We start from the raw sequence: 23,433 nt of genomic DNA on the forward strand, positions 1-23,433 counted from the left end.
TCTGTATAGGGGTGTGTGTGTGTGTGTGTGTGTGTGTGTGTGTGTGTGTGTGTGTGTGTGAGAGAGAGAGAGAGAGAGAAATCTTGCAGATTATTGTCATAAACTTGATCTGGATGACTCTATGTCATCCATCCCCAGTAGATTATGCTTTCTGCAAGAAATATTTGGTTTCTGTGGACAGAATGTCTGCACACACATCCAAGGAAGTGTGTGTGTGTGCACATGCTATCCTTCTGGGGACCACATGTCCTCATGATTATAGGACAACTATTTTTTTTTTAAAAACTGAAAGAGCAGAAAGATTCCCTTTTGGGTACTGAGGATAAGGTTAGGGTTAGGTTTCGGTATACACAACTTACTTAACAGAAATCAATAGAAATCAATGGAAACCTTCACAAATAATTTAAGACAAATATAAGTGTGCACATTAAAACTGTCATAAACTTTATCTGCAGCATGCTTCCCCAGTCAGCTGCGTTCTCGGTTGTCACTACAGGTTCAAACTTGATGCTGAATAGTATCTTTGTAGCCAAATAGTGTATAAAGTTTAAAGAGACATCAAATTGGTCATCTTCATTTTCACATGTTCATTTCCCCATAAGCCCGTCTCTTCTCCTAGACCAGTGGTTCTCAAACCTACTCTGCATGCTGTAGTGTTCTCTCTGCTCTAACACACCCACTTCAACTCAGAAAGGGCTTGTTAATTAATTCTTTAGTTGCATTTTGTGTGTTGGTAGCAGGGGAAACCTTTAAAATGTGTAGGCACCGGTACTGCATGATCAGTACCACTGTATTAGACAGTTGGGACTATGAGTTTGTGATGTTGCAGTGCTAAACATGGCACTACACTATCTAATGTGCAGTTTCCACAGCAGAATAAAGCCAGGTCTTCTACAGCATTTAACAGGATGGTAAAAATAAGGGCTTCTATTTCCTGGGCACATGTCTCAAGGGCATCCCCTTTGAGCAACTTTCTGCTTCTCTTCTTTGTTGAGCAAGCGGCTGCTCATCATCACTCTACAAATCATTACAAATTTACGAAGGAGGAGGTTTTAGAGATTTAAGATCACATTTTTTATTTTAACATGAAGTGTGTGAAACTTCTGTCATATGCGAGCAGAGCCTCCACCTGCACTTTCATTGTGTTGTACTTTGGCCTATGCTTTAGGGCATTTGAGACCATTAAACAGTAATTTACCAAGATTACTTGATGCAGAACCTGTGTCTACTATAGAAATAGCTATAGAAATATTGTGTGTGAGTCAGTGTGACAGAAAAATGTGAGTAACAAGCAAAAACAGATCATCACATTTTGCCTGTCTGTATAATACAATATAATGTCCGGATAAATCATCTTTAGCGAATCTTTTTCCTTTTACTGAAAGTTAGTTGAAAAATCTTTGCAAGGAAACGTTGAAGTGGAAAGTAAAAAGAAAAAGGATTTTAATCCCAAAGTTTACATTTCAACACACATTCTGGACTGTTGCAAAATGTTAATGGGTTAAGATAAGAGAAGTGCTTAAGATATTTTATACAAGTGGCCACAGAAAACCTACAGAAAAAAAAATGACAAGCCAACTGAACAGCAGAGAAACATACTTAGAACATCTCAGCAATAGTGAATAGCAGAAAAATGAGTGCCAATCCATTTATTATACCTAAAGGGCCTATTGCTTAGAAGAACTCATAATCCTCAGTCATTTGAAATGAAAGAGTTTGATGTAATATACAAATACTGTTAAAGTTTCAAAATGTACCATTCACTCCACGTAAGCTGCAAAAAGAGTTTATTTAGTATTTGTTGTTTTTGTGACATCACAGAAAACAACTCATTTACATAGATCTGCTTACTAAGCCCACAGTGGTGTATCCCTGTCCACTCACATTGAACCCTTTATTGTTAATGTTCTTATTAAACATTCTACCAAAGTCATACAAAAATAAAATGAAACTACCTCTTTTACATTCCACACATTTTTGAAAGATTTTGAAAGACTAATGCCTCAATATGTCTCATTTTAATTAAGACTTCAACAAAGGTACATTAGGTACATTGGAGAACTCAGAGGTTGTGCTCAGGGCCTCAGAGGCGTGTGTTGAGCGTGTCTAAAGAACAGCGCAGGGAGGATGAATGGAGACTCTGTGTATGAGAGAGCGTATGTGTGAGTACACTGTATCTGTCAAGGGCAGCAGCAGCAAAACCTACAGCTGACACTGTGACGGCACTGAGTGAAGAGTTGATCCAGTGTGCGTGAATTTCCACATTTCTCCCCCAACCCAGGTCACCGCTTCATCACTGCCCAACAGCAGCAACAACAGGTGGGTCACACTCTCATATGACCCGCTGTTGGGGCTGCTTCAGTCACGGCTCATGTAAACCAGAGAGGAACCCTCAGGGCCTGCGTGGCCTTCAGAGAAGTCTTAATGAAAATTAGCACTGTCGTAGCTGTGATAATTTGGTAAGAAAATAACATTTATAAAGCGACAGTTTCACAGTAACAGTGAAATCTTATGATATGTTCATTATTATATGACAAAAAGTTAAAAGGTGCATGAAATGAGAGCAGTAATGGGTGACAATGTTTTTGTGCTCTTTCAGCAGTCCGTGGTTGCTTGGCATGTGTATAATAACGCATTGTAAGCAAACTTTTAAATGAAGAATAATGGTTTATTATGGTTATTATTAATAATAAATTATCGATTTTAAAATTGTGCATGCGTTATGTTGTCCAGTGTTTTAAAAAAGGCAAAATTAGCCACTTGAGGCCATTTGTTATAATGATACACAGGGGGTTTACTTTGCTTCGCGTCATGCCTAATTACATCCTTACTTGTAGTAAAAGCACTGTAATGCACAACCTCTCATAGCTTTATTTCATTATATGATCTAAACTGTGGAAAATGTTTAATGTCCAATTACTTTTGCATTGGACATATTCAGATATCAAGCTTGCAATGAATTTGCATGCTAGCCAGCTGGGGATCAGTCATTACACTACTTTATATTCAAGTCGCAAAACGATCATGCTAAATCATAGTGGACAGAGTTCACTGAGTACATTTTACACCAATAAACACACAATTCTTTTAAATAATATGAATTGCAATGAGTAGATGATATAGACACACAACTGCCATCAAAGCTTGAAGAAAATTGGAAGATAAAACATCATTTTTACTCCCAATTATCATGACATCTTATGCTCAGCAGTAAAAATGAACATGAAATGAACAATGTAATTTACAGAACTTTGACAAAAAACAGGAACAAAGCCCTTCAGCAGTGCTGCTCTGTGACCAACAGTACATGAAGCAGGCTAAGGTAAGAAGTGTTAACTATCCAAAACTAGTCAGCTATAGACAGATGCCATATTAATTCCCTTTTACAGCTGATTATGTATGAGTTGTAGGCTGGATTCCATCTGAAGTGAATGTAGTGCTAAGTGGAATATGTTTGTGCTAAACCTAGATCAGCTTGTCATCCAGCCAAAGACTGTTCCCTCATAGTGATACCTTATACTTTGGTGTCTGGCTGCTTCATCATTAGACTCATGAGTAAACGGTAGCGTGAGCAGCCTAAATGAGAACCTTCTATGGCCTTAGATAATGCAGCATTTACTGCTATTAAAAGGGTCACAGCTTTTGCACCAGTCATGGCACTTTCCAACATTAGCAGATGCACTTTCCGATTCAGCTCATGGCTCACTGTATTTATCTATTCAGCCTACAGCAGTTTAGCCCTGTCCATTCACATTGAAGCTATAAGCAGTTTTTCTCATGTTCTATATGTATCAGTCGTAAAGGACCAGTAGCAAAACCCGTCTGTTTAGTTCTAAGGGATAAGGAGATGTTAGAAAATGGTCATGAAGAGATTAATTATGACTGTTTTTGTTACATAAACACATGAATGTTATAAACGAATCTCAAGGAAAAAGATAAAATATAAGGAAAATGTAGGATATGGGCCTGTTGAAGTTAACGCACTGAAAAATAGATATGTGATTCACATGTATACATAATTTCCTCATGTACTAATAAAATACACGAACATACAACAACTGTGTTAAATAAATAAAAACCATATTATGCTATTTTAATACATCAGCCCTAGTAGAACATTATTAACTGCTCTTGTGTTTTTTCTTACGTCAACTCAATACAATCACTGGATCTAACCTGGCCACCCCACACTAAAAGTTCTGACTACACCCCACCTCCAGCAGGCTCTCTAATGGTTAGCCCATACGCTGTGTTCTGTGTGGCCAGGACAGGTGTCACACACATCCTTCCTAAAACAGACACTCTCTGTTTCACATTTCACACTGGAACCCCCCACATCCCCCAACAGTTGCTGTGGTCACACCAAGTGCAGGGGTTCATACTCATGTCACACCACCTCAATACCACAATTCTACTGTACCTCAGGAGCAACACATGGGCTTCAACTGCCCTTCTGACCAGAATTTTTCCCTTCTTTTGCAAACATTGCTGATTTTTCTAGACACAGTAGCAGACATTTCATGCTTAGGGGGAATGCTTAGGAAGTGCATGTTCCCTGCACAACCTGTGAATGTGATTGCCATTTTGTTGAAATATTTCACACACTTTACTCAAGTGCATGTTTGCATTCCTCACTTCCTTCAAACTTGCCTTGACAATGCTTTTGTATGCTGGTCCTTTCATCTCCTCTGTTCCCCCTGCCTGCCAGCACCCCACCCTTGCCTTGAAGAGACCTGGGCAGATTACTCACAAATGGATAGCTGGGGCCAAGGGCCAAAGCCAAGGACCCCTAACTCTCTCAGTTTAGTCTTGAGAAGTAAGGCCATGCTGAAAACCTGGAGGGAAGTAAAAGCTAGACATGAGACACTCTTTTCTGCGCTTCTGTCAAACGTGTTGAATGTGCTGTTGTTTCAGCAAGTTAGGTCCTATTAGCCGGGTATTAGCACTCAACGAATCCTTGTCCTTAAGCTGTTTGGGTAGAAATAGAAACCCTGTCAGGTTACACGGCCTAAAACCCCCTTTGTTTCGAAGCTGTCACATAAGAAACAGAGAGTTATTGCTAGCTGTAACTCTATCCAGTAACAGGTGTGGCACTGACAAATTCAAAGTGAGAACAATATATATGAAGTGGTATAATGAGCAAACAGTTGTTCATCCTTTTAATATACAGTCTTTAAATAAAGAAACCATTAGCATCTAGTCAGGGAGATTTTACACTCTGTCATTTCTGTTTTACTCTGTGGATTTTAAGAGACTTACACAGTAGGGTAAGGCATTATGGTTTTTTAATTCAGCGCACACTCTTGATGTTACAGATGTAGGTAAATGTGGTGTTAGGAGTCTTGCCCAAGGACTCTTACTGATATAGAGTGGTGCACATTGAACCCTGGTCTACTGCATGATGGGCAGCAGTATTACTACACCAACCAACCTGCATTTATTTACAAATAAAAAACTAATATTTATATAAATACACAGTCATATGCAAAAGTTTGGGCACCCTCAGTCAACTTCAGAACTACAAAACTACAAAAAAAGCTGATCTCAAAACTGTCACATACATCAGACATACATCACACATTCATAACCAATATCATGGAATAACCTTCTGTGAGAGGGATTTTAGAGGCAGGCAACCGGTTCCTATCACCACCATTGTGAACAATTCCGACTTGTGAAGCACTTCACACCAAACCACTCTGAATAAACTTTGTTTACATCTCAACCATTTAATTTTAACAGTTATTTGCTAAGTAACATCAGTGATGGAAAATGGATTTACAGAAGTGACTTAATTTGTTTGAGTGCAGTAAATAAAAGAAAAGCTCTGAAGGCAGCATCAGGGTAAGAATCACTCCTTGAGAAGACACTATGGATCACTTTGCCGTTCCGCTTTTGTTTGTATTGCAGGGTGCTATTGTAGTGTGGTATTTTTTAGTCCCTTGTAGTCTTACGCTCACACGAGTGTTTTGAAGACAATGTCAGTGGTATGCAGGCAGGATGGGACGACACACTGCAACATGCATTCCGTTCCTCGAGTGTTACTTCCAGCTCAGCATGCGAGCCTTTACCAGTGCAGAATTCAGAGCTGCTCACTAGAGAGCCTATGAAACTGAAAGATGTGCACGTAAGAGGATTAAGGCGGTGATATTTTTCTCAAACATGCAGTTTAATACAAAGGTTTGGGTACCTCTTGTCAAATTATATGTACTGTTGATTTGAACTGAAAACATATTAACACATCCTCTACAGAGAACACACCTCTGTACATTTTAATGCATGATCACTGTTCATTTGCTAAACCTTTTGGGAGAAATATAGTGGTCTGTGCAAAGATTATAGCATCTTCTATATTTTAGGCCTTTTTTCCCCAATATGTTTATGCTAGCAAATAAATTATGAACAAAAAAAGTGAAGAAAAAAGCCAGATTTAAGTTTGTTCTCCATATTTTCACTGAGAAAACATGTTCAAACCTTTGCAAATGCACTCACCAGGTGATCTCAAAGATGGGCTTTCAACCCTTATCCTTTAGAATAAAAATCATTCAAGAGAAGCTGCTTGAGAAGAAGTCTCAGAGCTATATACTTCAGAATGTAACCTCAAAAAGACGGAAGTAAAACAATAATATAAGTGGGATTCCTGAAAGTTAGGATGATGTTTGATGAGATGAGTTAACGAGTCACCTCAGTGCCATGGTTCAGTAGCCGAGTCATTAGTGTTTGGTGAGAAATAAGAAATATATTTGATGTCCAGCACTCTGGACAGCGCTAGCTTGGGGTAATGTGTGACGGACTCCACAAAGAGGTTATAGAGTGCCAGAATGCCAACCATTCCTGCCAAATTCCTGATTAAATCTTGATGAGCCTTAACCATGCCTGTTACAGCTGCCCTGCCGGACAGCAAATGGTTATAACGATACAAGTATCATTGCCTCAAGTGAGCAGAGCACCAGCGTTTGGTCAGTTGCAGAGTAATGTTGATTTTAAGGGTTTAATGATATGTAATGCCCTTTGACCCTAGAGACTATTTGACCTCTGACACTGGAATCTAAAGTGCTCCTGTCACACTGGCTTGTTGAACACGGGAATTGAAGTCATCCTCACCATTTGCTCCTTTGTCGTTATTTTATTGTCATAGAATATTATGTATCTGCACAGCCTACAAGAAAATTGTATACCTAATTTATCATTTTTACGTATCATTAACAATTACAGTAGACTCTAGATTAGGCTAGATACATACAGGGACCTAAAGTGAGGGCTGATATTGCATATGAGGTATTCACAGATCTATTTAGTCGTCACATTTGTGTAAAAAAATAATAAAGGGTCCTATAATAATTATAAAAATGATGATAATAAATATTATTATCAATAATATTGCAATGCCAACACCTGCATGTATAAACAGGGTCATCCACGCTATATTTGCTTACAAATTAAAAACATACATTTATAAGAAGAAATCTTTTGATTACAACTGACTTTTCACACTAATTTGACAGGCATGTTATTTTCTACCTCGCACACCGAGATCGAGCGTTACCCTCTCATTTCCCACCTGTATTCCGACGAGCCCCGCCCCCTATCGCTAGCATTCTCCGCCCTTAGTACTTCACACCTGTGCGAATTGCTCCTGGGTCAGAACTACTAGCCAATCCTAACGGGAGCTGTCAAAATACGAGCCAGTCTTAGCCAATCCCCGCACAAGAGGGCGTGACCTACACGAATACGGGTGCAAAAACAAAACTGAGGACGCTTCGCTCCGGCTCTCCTCACTCACGCCGCGCTGCCTGACAGGAGAGGACATAAAACTCGGACAGTGACTTTTTTAAAATCCGCACCACAACTTTTCTTTTCTTCGCCAAACAACGAGCTCCTTCGTCTCCAATGAAGCACTGTTTCACCGTGTTGAGTTGTCGTACGTGGTGAATTTGGCCCGTTTTGTCGCCATGAGCTGCCTCGATGTGATGTATCAAGTGTACGCTCCACCTCAGCCTTACTTTACCGCCACTTACAGCCCCTATCACCACCAGGTAGGACCCAGCTTAGCACCACTCTCTCTCACTTCACTGCTGATGGGGGTCTGAACTTCTGTGGGAAAGGCCTGAAAAGTTTGGCTTTGTTTTGGCTGCGTTAGGTTCGAGCTCCAGCTTAGCCCAACGAAAATAATCATGATTGCATCATCTTGGAGTTTATTAATGCTCTTTATTTGTCTTAGGCAGAGCCGTAGGTCAGCCGAGCTGTCTGTACTATACTGTACACAGCAAAAGAGCCAGTGTTGAGGCTGAAGTCTCTCTTAGTGTTGATGGTACTCTAATAGTGTTGAAGTAGTTTATAATAATGTACATTACTTTGGAGGCTATTTACAGTTGTGCACGGTTAAAATATGGTTCTTCAAGGGTTCTTCAGTAAAGGGAATGGTTGTATTTAGTGTTTAGAGTTATATATAGAGCCACTAGTTCTTTGCATGGTGATATGGTTGTTCAGATTAATGGAAAATGTGTGGCATAGGGTTCTATAAAGAACCTTTCTGAAAACGGTTCTATATAGCACCAAAAAGGCTTCTTCAATTGTTACACGCTTGACATCGTTACGATAGCAGAAACCTTTTCGGGCCTATATAGAACCATTTTCACAATGGTTCTTTCTAGAAACACACAACACATTCTACATCAGTGTGTAGAACCTTTTCATCATGCCATGCAACGAACTCTTTAAGTATGCAAGTGGTTCTGTTTAGCACTCATAGTTCTAAGAACCATATAAAAAACCTTGAAGAACCATCTTTAAGTGTGCAGGTTACTCAAGCCAGCTTATACTGTAAACAGAAGTCACTCGTTGTGTAAAATAACTCTAATAGTGTTTAATTAAATCATACAGATAATAATAATATAGATTACACCAGTTTAGATGCTATTTATACACATTTCTAATCATATTCAGAGCTGTAGGTACAGAGCCGGCTGATACAGTAAGTAACAGTCACTCTTAGTGTTGAAGTAACTCTAATAGTGCTGAATTCTCACAGATAATAATGAGTAAATTGCATGACCTTGGAGGTTAGGCTATTTATAATCTTGCATGAGTTGGCTGGTACTGTATACAGCAAAACGCCCAGTATTAAATTAGACCTCACACTTAATAACAACAATAATAATAACATCTGCATCAGCGTTGAGGTTACCTCTAAATGTTATAATCTTACTCAGAGTTATACGCCACACTAGTTGGCTTATACTCTTTTGGTGAATTAATTGTTTCCATAATATTAACATTAATAATCATTATTGCATCACCTCGGAGGTTATTTATAATCTCTATTTATAATGTATACAGCGATATAGTGGTCTAAACAACTGGGCATATTAAAATAGAGTTTAATGAAACCTTACTGTTAAATTAGTTCTTGCAGTGTATATTAATAACAGTCATGGTTACATCATCTTGAAGGATAATTATATCCTCATGAACAGCTACAAGCTACATGCCTATATAAAATCAGTGCTTAATGAACACCTGCATGTTTTTTTTTTTGTCTATATAAACACTGTAAGAGTTAAAGTATCACTAAATTTGGTCATTCAACACGGGTTTTTTAATATGTGTGTAATAATCAGTTTAGGTCTTATATCCCTGTTTGATTGGCCCTGTTCCAGTTCTGATCAACTAAATACTAAAAACTAGTTAGTACCTGTTTAGATTCAGCGTTAACTACATGAATGTGTGAACAAATAACTGAGTAAAGTAGCGTCTCAAAGCTGCACCTTTAGTCCCCGTTCTGGGATTACGAAGAGCTCTTAAAGCCAAAACGTAGGCAAAAACAAGGCGCAACTAGAGAGTGCGGGGTGGGATGTCTCCTGCTCTGGGTCACTGCTGTTAAGCCCTCTTTAAAGTTCTGGCACTTTCTTTAAACCTCTCACAGCAAACACACTCATGGACGTGTGTGTGTGTGTGTGTTTGAACACAGGGCTGGTTTTCATTTTTCACATAGTGCCAATATATATTGCTGCTGTCGGAACTGCTGTTTGTATCATTTCGGGGGAAAAAAAGGAAAAAATGACATGAACTGAAGAGACCAGCTGTCATCCACACTGCGCTAGAACATCATGCTAAATGAAGCAATAAAAAGGTCCAGTATTGCCTGGAAAAATATTTTGCCATAAACTTTTCATTCAAAGCTCATTTTTATTTATTTTTTAATTAATTTAAAATGGTTAACCCAAAAAGACTTGAATTAAAATCTTGTAATATTGATCTACGCTGAAAGTTAAGGGTTTTTTTCCCCTTTTATTGTAAAGCTACTTTTTGGGCAATACAAGATTTAGTTTGAACATTTTTTTTTTAATTCTATATACATTTTTTAGACATCTGATCAGTTGGAACAGAGAACAAAGAACTACTAATGTGACATTTTAATAAATACTGACAAAAACTGAGCATAATGAATTTTATTCAAATATTTGGCAAACTGTGTTGCACTAAATCTAGTTAAACAGGAATACTGGTGCTCTTTATAGTAAAACATGCAGCTGGTTTGTGTTCTACAAGTACTGGTGAGATCTACGACATGTTCAGAAACACATTGTACAGTACCGTGACATTTTAGTGACATTTTATCATAATAATGATATATATTGTTTTATTAGCCAGCGTTTGGTTTACCTCAGCTTTTTTTTTTTTCAAACCTCTCCAATATTGTTATGAATGACAAATAGAGCAAAACAGCACTGAAACACTGTGTGTATGTGTGTATATAGAACTTCTGAACTGAATCATTAGACCTTCCAATCAGAACTGACCCATCAGAACCCAGCTATCTGAACTGACCCATCAGAACTGACCCATCAGAACCCAGCTATCTGAACTGACCCATCAGAACCCAGCTGTCTGAACTGACCCATCAGAACTGACCCATCAGAACCCAGCTATCTGAACTGACCCATCAGAACTGACCCATCAGAACCCAGCTATCTGAACTGACCCATCAGAACTCAGCTGTCTGAACTGACCCATCAGAACTGACCCATCAGAACCCAGCTGTCTGAACTGACCCATAGGAACTGACCCATCAGAACCCAGCTGTCTGAACTGACCCATCAGAACCCAGCTATCTGAACTGACCCATCAGAACTGACCCATCAGAACCCAGCTGTCTGAATGGACCCATCAGAACTGACCCATCAGAACCCAGCTATCTGAACTGACCCATCTGAACTGACCCATCAGAACTGACCCATCAAAACCCAGCTATCTAAACTGACCCATCAGAACTGACCCATCAGAAGCCAGCTATCTGAACTGACCCATCAGACCCCAGCTATCTGAACTGACCCATCAGAACCCGGCTATCTGAACTGACCCATCTGAACTGACCCATCAGAACCCAGCTATCTGAACTGACCCATCAGAACCGACCCATCATAAGCCAGCTATCTGAACTGACCCATCAGAACTGACCCATCAGAAGCCAGCTATCTGAACTGACCCATCAGAACTGACCCATCAGAACCCAGCTGTCTGAACTGACCCATCAGAACTGACCCATCAGAACCCAGCTATCTGAACTGACCCATCAGAACTGACCCATCAGAACCCAGCTGTCTGAACTGACCCATCAGAACTGACCCATCAGAACCCAGCTATCTGAACTGACCCATCAGAACTGACTCATCAGAACTGACCGCTCCTCTCTGCGCCTCTTTCCAGAAACTCGCCTCTTTCTACACGAAGATGCAGGAAGCGCAGGACGCGGCGACCGGAAGCGGCTCGTTCTCCAGCGCGCACGCGCCGCCGGTAAAGGAAGAGGAGCCGCGTGACCCCGCGCCCGAGGCCGAGTACCTGAGCGCGCGCTGCGTGCTCTTCACCTATTTCCGGGGAGACATCAGCTCCGTGGTGGACGAGCACTTCAGTCGCGCACTCAGCCAGGCCGCGGGACACGCCCACTCTTCCGGCGGCAAGCCCGCGCGAGGCTCCGGTTCTTGGAAAGGTAGCGCGCGCTTAAGATTCTTGTTTATTACAGTTTGTTACCATTAATGTGCTTTTTATTCATTACCCACATCTGGTAGCTCAGCCTTTCGCCCTGCCACCCTCTGAAAGACAAAGTGCTGAAATGATGCCGTTCAGTGAACAGAAGCTCTGTGTGAGAAGAATCTAGAACTGTTAAATTAGTAAAGAACCTTGTGTTCATGAACAATCCTAATGGCACCGTGAACATCAGGGGATAAATAGAGCACGAGGCATTACTGTAACTGATCTGTGGAAATTGTTGGTTTGTATCTGGTTGAAAGTCTCCTAGTGGCTTCCAGGACAGGGCACCGCTCATGACTGCATTAGGTGATGTGCTGTTGAGCACATGCGTCAGAAACATCCTCATCATGTGATGAAACATAATAACAGGGTGGCTTCAACTCCTGTCCTGCAGTTCATCTGCAGTGGCGTTCCTGCGCATCACCAGCTGATTGACTTCTGTCTGTTAGAGCAGGAAAACAACAAGCTATGCACTCTGCACTATTCAGGCCCAGCATAACTCACTAGTGATGAACGAATCGAAAACTAGTCTACATACAAAGATCTGGAGGTGGAACATGCTGAACTAATAAATGTTAATGCTAAGCAGTAAATAAGGACAAGTCGGTAAATAATAACTCATGTGAAATGAACTTTTATTGCGCACTACTAACGGGAGAAATGCCAGTTCTCATTTGCTCCCTAATTGGTGAACATTAACAACGATTCATTAATGTTTATGGTGTAATTAGAATTATTTGATAACACCGATGCTCTCATGATGTTGTGCTGTTTTTCTCCATTTATTTATTTGTTTGTTTGTTTGTTTATTCGTTTCATGAATTAGGGCTGGTTTCCTGGGAATGTTAAACCAGGCCAACCAGATACTGAAACTCCTCTGTAGCAAAATCTTAGTTTAGTCTATACACTTTCAAAAGAGATGGTTCTTCAAGGGTTCTTTAATAAAGAAGAGCGTTCTCTATAGAACTATGAACACTTAAAGAACCATTCGAATGCTTGCTTTGGAGGTTGTTTATAATTACAGCTTTTTGCAAAGCTATAGGGTTCTTTTTAATGGCCATGGTTCTATATAGAACCATGAGTTCTGTACAAAACCATTTACATGCTTCAGTAGTTCTTTGCATGGTAAAATTGTTCTTTAGATTGATGGAGAATGTTTTGTATATGGCTTTATGCATATGGTTCCTTTTTGGGAAGGGCCAAAAAGGGTGTTTGGGAAGAACTGTTTTTTAAGCAGTGTTGGTTTAGGCTTAATTTGTGTCTAGAAAACCAGTTCCTGTTTTGATACATATTGAAATGTATATTGTTGCTGTCATATCAAAACCTCTTTACTGCATTTTTGCTTGTTTGTCTGAAAATGCCAGCGGCCATTAACATTGTGTGAACTTTGTTGGAAAATGGAACGGCCCAGTGCAGTGCAAGTAACATACAGCATGTAGTGTCAGGGATATGATATGGCATTTGTAACATTATTTAGGTGACAGTACTATACAGAGTAATAGCTGTAAAGCTGTCTGTTACATTAGTGCACATTGAAGTTTAGAACATCTTTTTCCTCGTCTCAAGTTTACCAAAGGTTTTGTTGTGCCAACAATGATATGTAAACACGTCTTCCCTCTTTCCAGACGGATCGTTCCCGATGAGTCAGCGAAGCTTCCCTCCCTCATTCTGGAACAGCGCGTATCAGCCATCAGTCACAGCATCTCTTAGCAGCGCTCTGGGCACGTCCCACACGGAGCTCCCCTTCGCAGCTGACCCTTATTCCACTGCCTCCCTGCACAGCCACCTCCACCAGGCTACGCCAGAGCCATGGCACCCCACACATCACCACCACCACCCCTACACGCTCAGCGGGGCCATCAGCACCCAGAGCTCAGCCTACCCCCGGCCCTCCATGCACGACATGTACGGGACACACTTTGACCCGCGATATGGCTCTCTGCTGGTTCCCTCAGTGCGGCCACACAGACTGCCCACTGCCACAGTGCCTGCTCCCGGACCCTCGCCGTGCGACATCAGCAAGAGTGAGCCGACAAGCTCCGCCTGGACTGGAGCCTTCACTGGGACGGGCTCCGATATGAGCCAGGGTCTCAGCTTGAACGTGGACACAGGTAATAATAATAATAATAATAATAATAATAATAATAATAATTAAATATTACAACTGTATGCAAAAATGTCGGCACCCTGGTTAAATTACATTTTGTTGATTTTCTACATGAAAATAAGTGAAAACATCCTCTACAGTTTTACTGCACAATTACTGTTTATTTGCTGAATTTAACATCACGCAAAAAATAGAAAATAAACTGTGGCCTGTGACGCATTTTATATTTTTTCCAGTATGCTAAAATAAAAGCAAATACGTGTATTAAAATCAACTGATTTACTAAAAATGTATGCAGGATGTAGAGAACTTAGTGTCACTTCAGTAATTAACAAAGCGTGTAGTCAAGGTTGTTCAAACTTTTGCATACAACTGTATATGCTTCTAAAAAAAAGGTTTGCTAAGCGGTTCTTGGGGAAAACATTAATTAGCGTAGAAGCTTTACATGGTAAAAAGGTTCTTTAAACTTTAAATATCTAATTCACAAAAGTGGTTTATCTATTGAAAGATTCTTTATGGAACCAAACTGGTTCTTCTATAGCTTCTCTCCAAAGAGAACCCTTATTGGCTGAATTATTTTTACGAGCGCATTTGAATAGGTTTGCAATTGCAATAACCAAAATCTGCATACAACAGTCAAAAACACAAACATAATGAAACATACAGAAGTCAGACCACCCTTCATTTATTGAATCTAAACAACGATCACATTCAATTTTTTAGTAAAAAACAACAAAAAAAATCTTTTTAATGCAAAAAAATATGCAGAAGCCTCAAAAATGAACTAGAATATCCACATTTTCACCCTTTAATGTCCACACACTGCTTTTATTATAGCTTCCACTCTTTTCAGGAGACTTGCTATCAGGTTTTGCAAGGAAATCTGCAAGGATGTTTTTCCACACCTCCGAAGTTCAGTCTTAGAGCTGGGCGGCTTTTTCTCCTTTTCATGATCCAAGTAATCTCAAACACATTACATGAAGTTTAGGTCTGGACTCTGGGGTGGTGAGTCCACTGTTCTGAGACCACCAGCAGCTTCTTTGTTTGATTTGCAAAGTTTATACTTTGACAGCTACAGATCCTTTCAGACTTAGTGTTGAGTTGTCTTCTCACAGAGGAAGGATGAACAGAAACACCTGTGGATTTTTTTCAGATCTGAAGCAAGAGTGGAGCTGGTTTTTCTCCTCTCTCTCAAAGATGAAAGCTTTAAGTGCTGTATACAATTTGGTGGTCTTACAGGTCTTGCATGGTTTTTAGGAGGCAAGATTTTTCTATAGCGTTTAATCATTTTTTAGCTCCAGTTTCGGAAACATTTTTTTCAGTTTTCCTTATGCAAGGCTGACCTCCTCAGAAATATCTCTTGAAAAATAAGTACTTAAAGGCCATTTCATCTGCAGATTAAATAAATTAAGGGTGGTCTCTGACCTTTGCACAGTACTGTACAACATTAAGGATATTAATTGAGTTAAATAATATATATGAAGGTGAGAGTGGTGCGCTTTTGAAATCACAAGCCATTCAGATTTCAGCAAGAGCCGAGGAGCCATGTCTTACAGCAAAGTCTTTTAAAATTCAAAATCTTTCCCTTTTGAAATATCAGTGTGAGCACTGTATATTTATGGCATCACTCTTTTACCAAGACTTCACCGTTTTTGAAGCAATTGTCATGTGTAAGATTTTCTTGAACTTTTAAAAGCCAAGGCCATCGTGCTGTGTTATATCACGATGTATGTTGTATGACTTATTAATTGGTTTTTCAACCTCTATCTTTTGTGGCTTATGCTTTTCACCTTTTTCTGCTTTGCGCGGCTTCCCACGCCTAAGAATTTGCTGTTCATTTCCTCCCCCCTTTCTCTTCATCTCCTTTTTCTTACCCTTCTCCTTCTGTTGTCTTCCTGTTCTCTCTCTCCCTCTCTTTTTCTCCCAGGTCTGCAGAGCCAGGATAAGAGCAAGGACTTATACTGGTTTTAGCGCCCTGCTGAACCTCCAGCCTCAGCTGACTTCTTGTCTTTTTCTGCCTTTGTAGGCAACAGCAGGGCCTTTTTTCCGTAACAGATTCTGATTCTCACTTGCAGCTCGGCGCTACGCGCTCTGCGGCGGAGGCATCCTGAGCTGAAATCAGGCCAAAGTGGATGACCCAACCCCCCTTCACCCAACCCCACCTCAGGCCCCAGGCACCAAGAGAGAGCCCCATACTGAGACACTGTAAGCTAACAGAGACTCCGGGTGAGACGTGGAGAAAAACAGCCTTCCAGAAATACATGGCGGTGTGACCATGCGAGCAGCTGTTCTTTCGCTGGCTCGCTCACCCGCTTGTTCTTTCTCTCCTCTCTTGCCAGCCTCAAAAGCTCTCAGCCCCTTCCAAAGTGGACACATGGTCCAAAAGAAATAAAAAGAACAAGCGACTCCTTTTTTTTGGGTGGTGCTGGGTGGGGTGGGGAGTGAATGAGAACTGAAAAAAAGGTCAGAAGTGACCGGACGCCCTTTACATGGGGGACCATAGCCAGTGCCAGAGGAGAGGCTGCTGTATTATTGTGACTGTCTTCTTTTTTTTATTAGAAATTAGAGACTCTGATGAGAGAGCAGCATTCCCTATCATGACAGAAGAGAGCAGGGGCTATTTGAAGCCACTTGACTCTATCTATATTGCTCTCGACAGCTGTCATCGACAACTGTTTTGGAACTCCACACGCACACACAATGGCAGTGTCGCTGTGCAGCGTTTTGACCAAGCAGGGGCTCAGGATTTCATAAAAGGAGCGTTTTGTCAATTCTGGACCCCCACCCACACAGGGAACAACTGGTTTGGCTTTTTGATTTAAGGATGAATGACTGGGGGAGGTGGGGGTAAAAGGAAGTGCCAGCGGATGGACATCGTCCATGTTATTGTACATACTAAATGTGACTCATGTGATTAGCCGGCTCAGTTGGTATGAGTAGCTGTGAACACCCTGCCGTAAAAATCATGTTCTTTCATTGTGAGTTCTCTTCAAATTTCACTCATCACTGTTTCTGTGCGAGAGGTCCTATAGTTGTATTTTGAACATATTAATATATTACATTGTAAAGTATTTCTCCTTGATAGCGCATTGAGGAGCATTCAATGTTATCTGTTTTATCTGTGCTCACTTTTCTTCATCTTTAAGGAATGAAACAGTGTAATTAAAACTGCAACTACATGCAATTGTGCTGCTGCCTTTCAGTATTTTGCATGGTCATTTGTGAAGGTTTACATTGAATATCCAAATACGACTACTTTCTATTTCAAATCAGACACCTTAATGCCTTTTCATAGCGACCTCATCTTATAAGTTATTTCCACACAGCACTGGTGCTTAAAGACCCTGACTCAAAGACCTGCTGCATTGACAATGTGACTGCAACCTTCAGCTACTTGAAAGGAATACGACACAGGCGGAATAGTCTTCTTTCAGCAGCACTGATTTATTGTAGGGGGCTCTATGCTCTTTATGCACAACGTTGTCACATGCATTATCTTGCACAATATTTTCAGCATATATTGTAAATAGAGCTGCTGCTACAGCTATTTGACTTTTTCCTCAAGGTTAAGGTAAATTACAGCATAGAAAAGTAAGGCTAGTTTAAAGCAACGACTGTACAAAAGCAGCAAGAAAACAGTAAGAATAATGTTCTCGAATGTATTCGAAAGTGTGGGAACAGGTTGTTTAAAGTAGGGATGCACACAGGTATACACTTGAAAAAGATGGTTCTTTAAAAGTTTTGGGGAAAGGCAAGGATTCTATTTAGAACCATCGGTTCTATACAGGACCATTGGCAAGAATTCTTTCCATGGTAAAATGGTTCAAATTAACAGAGACTGTGCTGTAGATGGTTGTATATAGAACCTTTTGTTCTATAGGGCACCAGAAAGGGTTCTTTTATTATTACGTCATGCTTGTAACAATAGAAGAAGCCTTTTTTATTTAGAACTATCAGTTTTATACAGAACCATTTACATGCCTCTTTGCATGATGAAGTGGTTCAGATTGACAGAGAATGTGCTGTAGATGGTTGTTTACAGAAGCTTTTGCTCTATAGAGCACAAAAATGGGTTATTTTATTATTATGTTATTATTATGATTTTCGAAAAGGTTCTATATAGGACCATATACAACAATCATTTCACCATGCAAGGAACCCTTGAAGAACAATCTTTTTTTAAACATGTGCACTCTTTAAAAAGATGGTTCTTCAAGAATTCTTTAGGAAAGGCAATGGCTCTATTTAGAACCATCAGTTCTACACAGAACTATTTGTATGCTTAAAGGTTCTTTGCATGGTGAAATGATTCAGATTGATGGAGAATGTGCTGTGGATGATTGTATATAGAACCTTTTGTTCTGTACAGCACCAAAAAGGCTTTTATTATTGTGATATCAAGCTTGTAACAATAAAAAAACTAATAATTTTTTAGGACTAATAATATGCAGAAATATGATATCTCTCACTATATTTCTCTACTGTTAAAGTAAACTGGGTGGCCCTAATCTTGGGTAACAGTTCTGTAAGCATTCCCCTGACCAATCATAAGGCTGATGTCTCTTGCCCCGCCCATACAAAAATTTCAGAGTCAGAGAAACTTAACAAGCTAAAGCTAACCCAGCATAACCAAAAGCTAGCAAGCTGGGCCACCTGTCTGCAGCTGCCTGTCAACTTTTTGTTAATATATTTATACATGAGCATCATTCGTTCATCTATTCCTTCATTTACGTATTCCTTTGTCCATTTGTTCGTTAGTCTGTCCGTCAGATAAAAGCTGGCAAATGATTTTATTTCTGAATGAGTAGCGGAGTAGACTGGGAGTGTTGGACAGGGAGCTGTCAATCAAGCTGTTCATTAGCCACGCCCAACAGTTCTCAGACATGTCTGATAAGCGTTTCTTAAACCACATTTTATCATAATTACATCTTATATTTTTCATTTAAACTTTGTTAATTGCTTAATATGACACTCAAATATAGTAGCAAACAAACATTTTTAATATTTTATTCTGTATTTCCTGGGATGATAAAGGGCCCATTATACTGTAATAATAAAATAATAGTAATAACATTATGCCTTCCACCCAATGAACATTTGGCATAGGCTCCTCCTCTACCTCTCGATCCAGGAAGGTATGCAGTTTAGAAAATGTGTGTGTGTGTGTGTGTGTGTGTGTGTGTGTGCATGTGTGTGTGTGTAGTACCTTATTTAAAAGTGCTTCATAGTGTGAAACAAAGCATGAGAGAAAGAAAAAAGAAATGTAGTGTGATGAAACAAAGATGAATTATATTTTATAAAGAACATAACATAACATGCCAGTAAAAGTAAGAAAAGTAATCAAAGTTAGTTTAATGCAAAAAAAATCAGTGACAGATGGAGCCTGACAAATACACTACTGGCCACAACTGTTCAGTTGCTTGTTAACACAAATAGCTAATCAGCCAATCACATGGCTGCAACTCAATGCATTTAGGCATGTAGAGGTGGTCAAGACAACTTGCTGAAGTGCAGACTGAGCATCAGAACGGGGAAGAAAGGTGATTTAAGTGACTTTGAACGTGGCGTGGTTGTTGGTGCCAGACGGGCTGGTCTGAGTATTTCAGAAACTGCTGATCTACTGGGATTTTCACGCACAACCATCAGTAGGGTTTACAGAGAACGGTCCGAAAAAGAGGAAATATCCAGTGAGCGGCAGTTGTGTGGACGAAAATGCCTTGTTGATGTGAGAGGTCAGAGGAGAATGGGCAGACTGGTTCAAGATGATAGAAAGGCAACAGGAACTCAAATAACCAACCAAAATCTCTGAGGAACATTTCCAACACCTTGTTGAAAGTGTGCTACGAAGAATTAAGGCAGTTCTGAAGGCAAAGGAGGTCCAACCTTTCACTAGCAATAGCAATGTACCTAATAAAGTGGCCAGTGAATGTAATCTTCAGTGCATAAAAACAAAAGGCTGTTTTATCAACCTCTCATACTCATATGTGAAATAGGGACAAAACGGCACTTGATGATCATAAGGTACAATTTACAACATACTTTATCAGGGATTCAGAGATGTATGATGGTTTTGCACAATGAAGAGCTACAAACTAGTAATTAAAACTTTATATTCAGTTCTTGAGGAGACAAGCAGCTGGAGTGACTGGATCATCTGCTATGATCTTGTTTTCTAGAATGCGTTAATATTCTTGCTGTGCATTGTATACAAGTTGTTGCTTGTTGTAGAAGTCCTGTGAGCAGTGCATTATAAAAATCAAGGCCCAAAAAGTGAAAAAAATCATGGTCCAAAGTAACTTAGGATGATATCTTCCATTAATTTCCAAGACCTTTCTTTCTTTCCCTTGGAAAGTTACCATTTTGGTGTTACAAGGTTCTCTTTCATCATCTCGTGTGTGAGATCTGCCCTTGGGAGGGACAGAGAACCAGGGTTACAGTTATGGTGACCTATTGTTTTGTTCCGACATGTAAACTCATTATATATTGAAGGTAACGCAGACCTTTCAGTATGTGGTCAGCAGAGTGCTATATTTCAACACATTTTGCACCATGGCATGTGAAAACAGAGGAAGAGAAAGTGGCAACACTGCTGTGTAGTCTATCTCTCAGCTGGTCTTTTGGGATGTATTTATGGTTTAGTCCTGGACAGCTGAAGATTAATATCAGTTTCTGACTAAGGTGATGAAGGATAAGCTGTGGGTGGATGGAGCCTGTCTTAACCCGGGGTGGCTAAAACAAAGATTTGCTTTCATAGCGTCCACTTAGGTTAGCCACAGAGGTCAGTGAAAGAGAAAGTGCAAAGATGATAGGAAAATGTTTTCAGGTCAATAAAATAAATGAATGAGGCTAATTATAAAAAGAGTTCTATGCTATTACAAGATGCATTAAGTAAATGTCTTTAATCTTGAAGAAATCCTTTTTTGAAACTTTCATTTCAGCTTGGCATAGTGATTCCATAAGCACATTTAGCATGACTGAATTTTACCTAAGAATTGCAAACTGTGTTTACTGAGTGGTGGGAATAGTGGCATCCACAATGATGAAGGAATATGAACAATAAAGTGTTTCCATTCGAGTGTGTTGTGTTGGTGCTTTGAGAAATCTAACAATAGGCTATATTTAATGACTTGTGGCATAATTTAAATGACCATTGACATCCAAACTGCACTAACCAAAAAAGACCAAAAAGATAACATTTAAAGTTGCAGTATGTAAGATTTTTGTAATTGTAACAACTAAAAGGAGTAGCTGAGTCAGGAGGGAAAAAACTAAGCTAATTTAAAAGTCAAAAGCATCAAGTCGGATTTGGTGGGAGTTTTTGGGAGACAACATCATACTTTTTATGTATTAATGCCATATGTACATGCGCAAAAAGTAGATCCAGCTTGATGTTTAGGTCCCAAATGTAAAATCATCATTACACTGATGAAAATATGACAACAACAGTAGATAATTCACTCACATCCTCGGAAGATGCGTCATTCACCGAGTTTTGACTGAGTTCTCTTTGAGTAGTCTTCCAGTGCACTCAAATTCATCAGATTCATCTACTTGGGGAAGGGGTCTAAAGCACAACCAATGTAATAAAATATTCTTCTGCACTTTGCGTGTATTTACACATTTCCACCAGAGAGGGGTCCAAATCCCCAGATCTTACATAATGCAGCTTTAACTTGCATTAATAAAACATATTTAATTTAACAATTTCAGATTTTTTTATTTAAGATTTCTTGTTATGGGAGATAACTTCTTCTTCCATAAGACAGGCCCTAAACTGTCAATGAAAGTTGTGAGCAGGATATCGGATGAGACCAAAAAATTTAAATATTTGTGCTGGATACATTTAAAATGTATACCAAACTTACTTGCAAAATCCATTTATTCTTACATAGATTTACAATAATACATTTTAAGCCTTTTTTAAAGAAAAAAATATAAAAAGACAATGACAATATCTCAAACCAGTTTTATTATTTACTAATTTAATGACCACATGAGGTGCAGCCTTCACAGAAGTGCTTGTCTGTAGTTTTTATAAGTTACAATGAGGCCCAGGTTGTTCAGTTTCAGCTGCTGTATAACCCAGAAGAATTTTAATCAGCATGTGTCTTCATGCTTTCTACCAATCAAGCAATTAAGCTAGACACCCATGGGAGAGCTAAATATATAAGACAGATTATACATGCATGGACAACCTATTCCACATGCCTTTGCTTGCTAGAGCATTATTAACATTACGATGTGTCTTTCACAAGCTGTATTACATGCAGGCCAACATATACAAAACAGACTACTGCGCAGATAACAGTGTCCTTATGTATTGTAGTGCATAGAGATGTTAAGTGCCTTATTCATGTTGTTCTTGTCCTATTTAAGAAATTCTGCTGGAAGATATTACCAGTCAAAAGCTTGGACACACATACACATTACAGGACTTTCCTTACTTTTACTATTTTTCACATTTTACAATTATAGTGAAGACCTCAAAACTGTGAAATAACATACAGAATTAAGCAGAGAAAAAAGCAACAAAGCTCATTTTACTTTACAGACTAATTTTACTTTACTTGACATGCTTTCAATTAGCTTCCTAAGGGAGCCACCTGAGATCTTTGCATAGTCATATGCAAAACAGCCCAAATGCTGCCCTGCTCAAAATGACTTGTTTTGCTGATTGTGAAAAAGAGAACACTCCCTCCACAGAGAGCACAGCTGCACATTGTAATGCACAGTTACTGTTCCAATACTGAACTTAACATGTAGGAAAAAAAAAACATAAAATGTAGCCTGGTCAAAAGTTATTGCACAATTTATATTTTGTATTATAAGGTTTCTTTTTTCCAATATGTTAAACTCAGCAAAAATGCATTCAGAACAAAAAAATGCAGAAAATCAACAAAACATGTAACTGGACAGAGGGTTTTCAAACTTTTGTATATGACTGTATATAGTTGGGTCCAAGAGAGACCACAAGTGAAATTGCCTCTATTTTCTTTTTTTTTTCAATTCTTTTTCTAATTTCATGTTTTCATTACAAAATATATTTGCTGTAAAACAATTAAGTGAAAAGTACAATCTTGAATTGCCAGAGTGCATGTGACCTGCTTCGAATCTACAAATTTGTGCTAACACCTCTGATGAGCAGATCAAACCAACCTGAGAACTGTCTGAACGCAGAAGGGATGAGACTAAAAAATCTTAACCTTGTCGATTTAACACATTTGCTTACATTTCTTTTTATTTTCAGGTTTAAATGAAAAAGTTTTAGATTTTAAGACTTTTTTAAATCCCACTGT

General features: G+C 39.3%; 1 protein-coding gene across 2 annotated transcripts; it reads left to right on the forward strand.

The window, feature by feature from the left end:
* The first annotated feature begins 7,794 nt into the window (after nucleotides 1-7,794).
* On the forward strand, nucleotides 7,795-17,321 carry vgll2a (vestigial-like family member 2a). Of its 2 annotated transcripts, none has more exons than XM_017692469.2 (4): nucleotides 7,795-8,036; nucleotides 11,710-11,989; nucleotides 13,656-14,141; nucleotides 16,065-17,321. In XM_017692469.2, the coding sequence occupies exons 1-4, from the start codon at nucleotides 7,953-7,955 to the stop codon at nucleotides 16,106-16,108; spliced, it is 894 nt and encodes a 297-aa protein (XP_017547958.1). In that variant the 5' UTR covers nucleotides 7,795-7,952; the 3' UTR covers nucleotides 16,109-17,321. The 2 variants fall into 2 exon arrangements, with proteins under 2 accessions (XP_017547958.1, XP_017547959.1); XM_017692470.2 differs by having other exon boundaries at nucleotides 16,213-17,321.
* Nucleotides 17,322-23,433: the final 6,112 nt, after the last annotated feature.

This window comes from Pygocentrus nattereri, chromosome 4 (genome assembly GCF_015220715.1).
Source record: "Pygocentrus nattereri isolate fPygNat1 chromosome 4, fPygNat1.pri, whole genome shotgun sequence".
Classification (NCBI taxonomy): domain Eukaryota; kingdom Metazoa; phylum Chordata; class Actinopteri; order Characiformes; family Serrasalmidae; genus Pygocentrus; species Pygocentrus nattereri.

Coding starts and splice junctions, on each gene's coding strand:
- vgll2a (XM_017692469.2), top strand. CDS start 7,953: ATGAGCTGCCTCGATGTGATGTATCAAGTGTACGCTCCACCTCAGCCT. Junction 11,990..13,655: donor AGGCTCCGGTTCTTGGAAAG/GTAGCGCGCGCT, acceptor CCCTCTTTCCAG/ACGGATCGTTCCCGATGAGT. Junction 14,142..16,064: donor CAGCTTGAACGTGGACACAG/GTAATAATAATA, acceptor TTTTTCTCCCAG/GTCTGCAGAGCCAGGATAAG.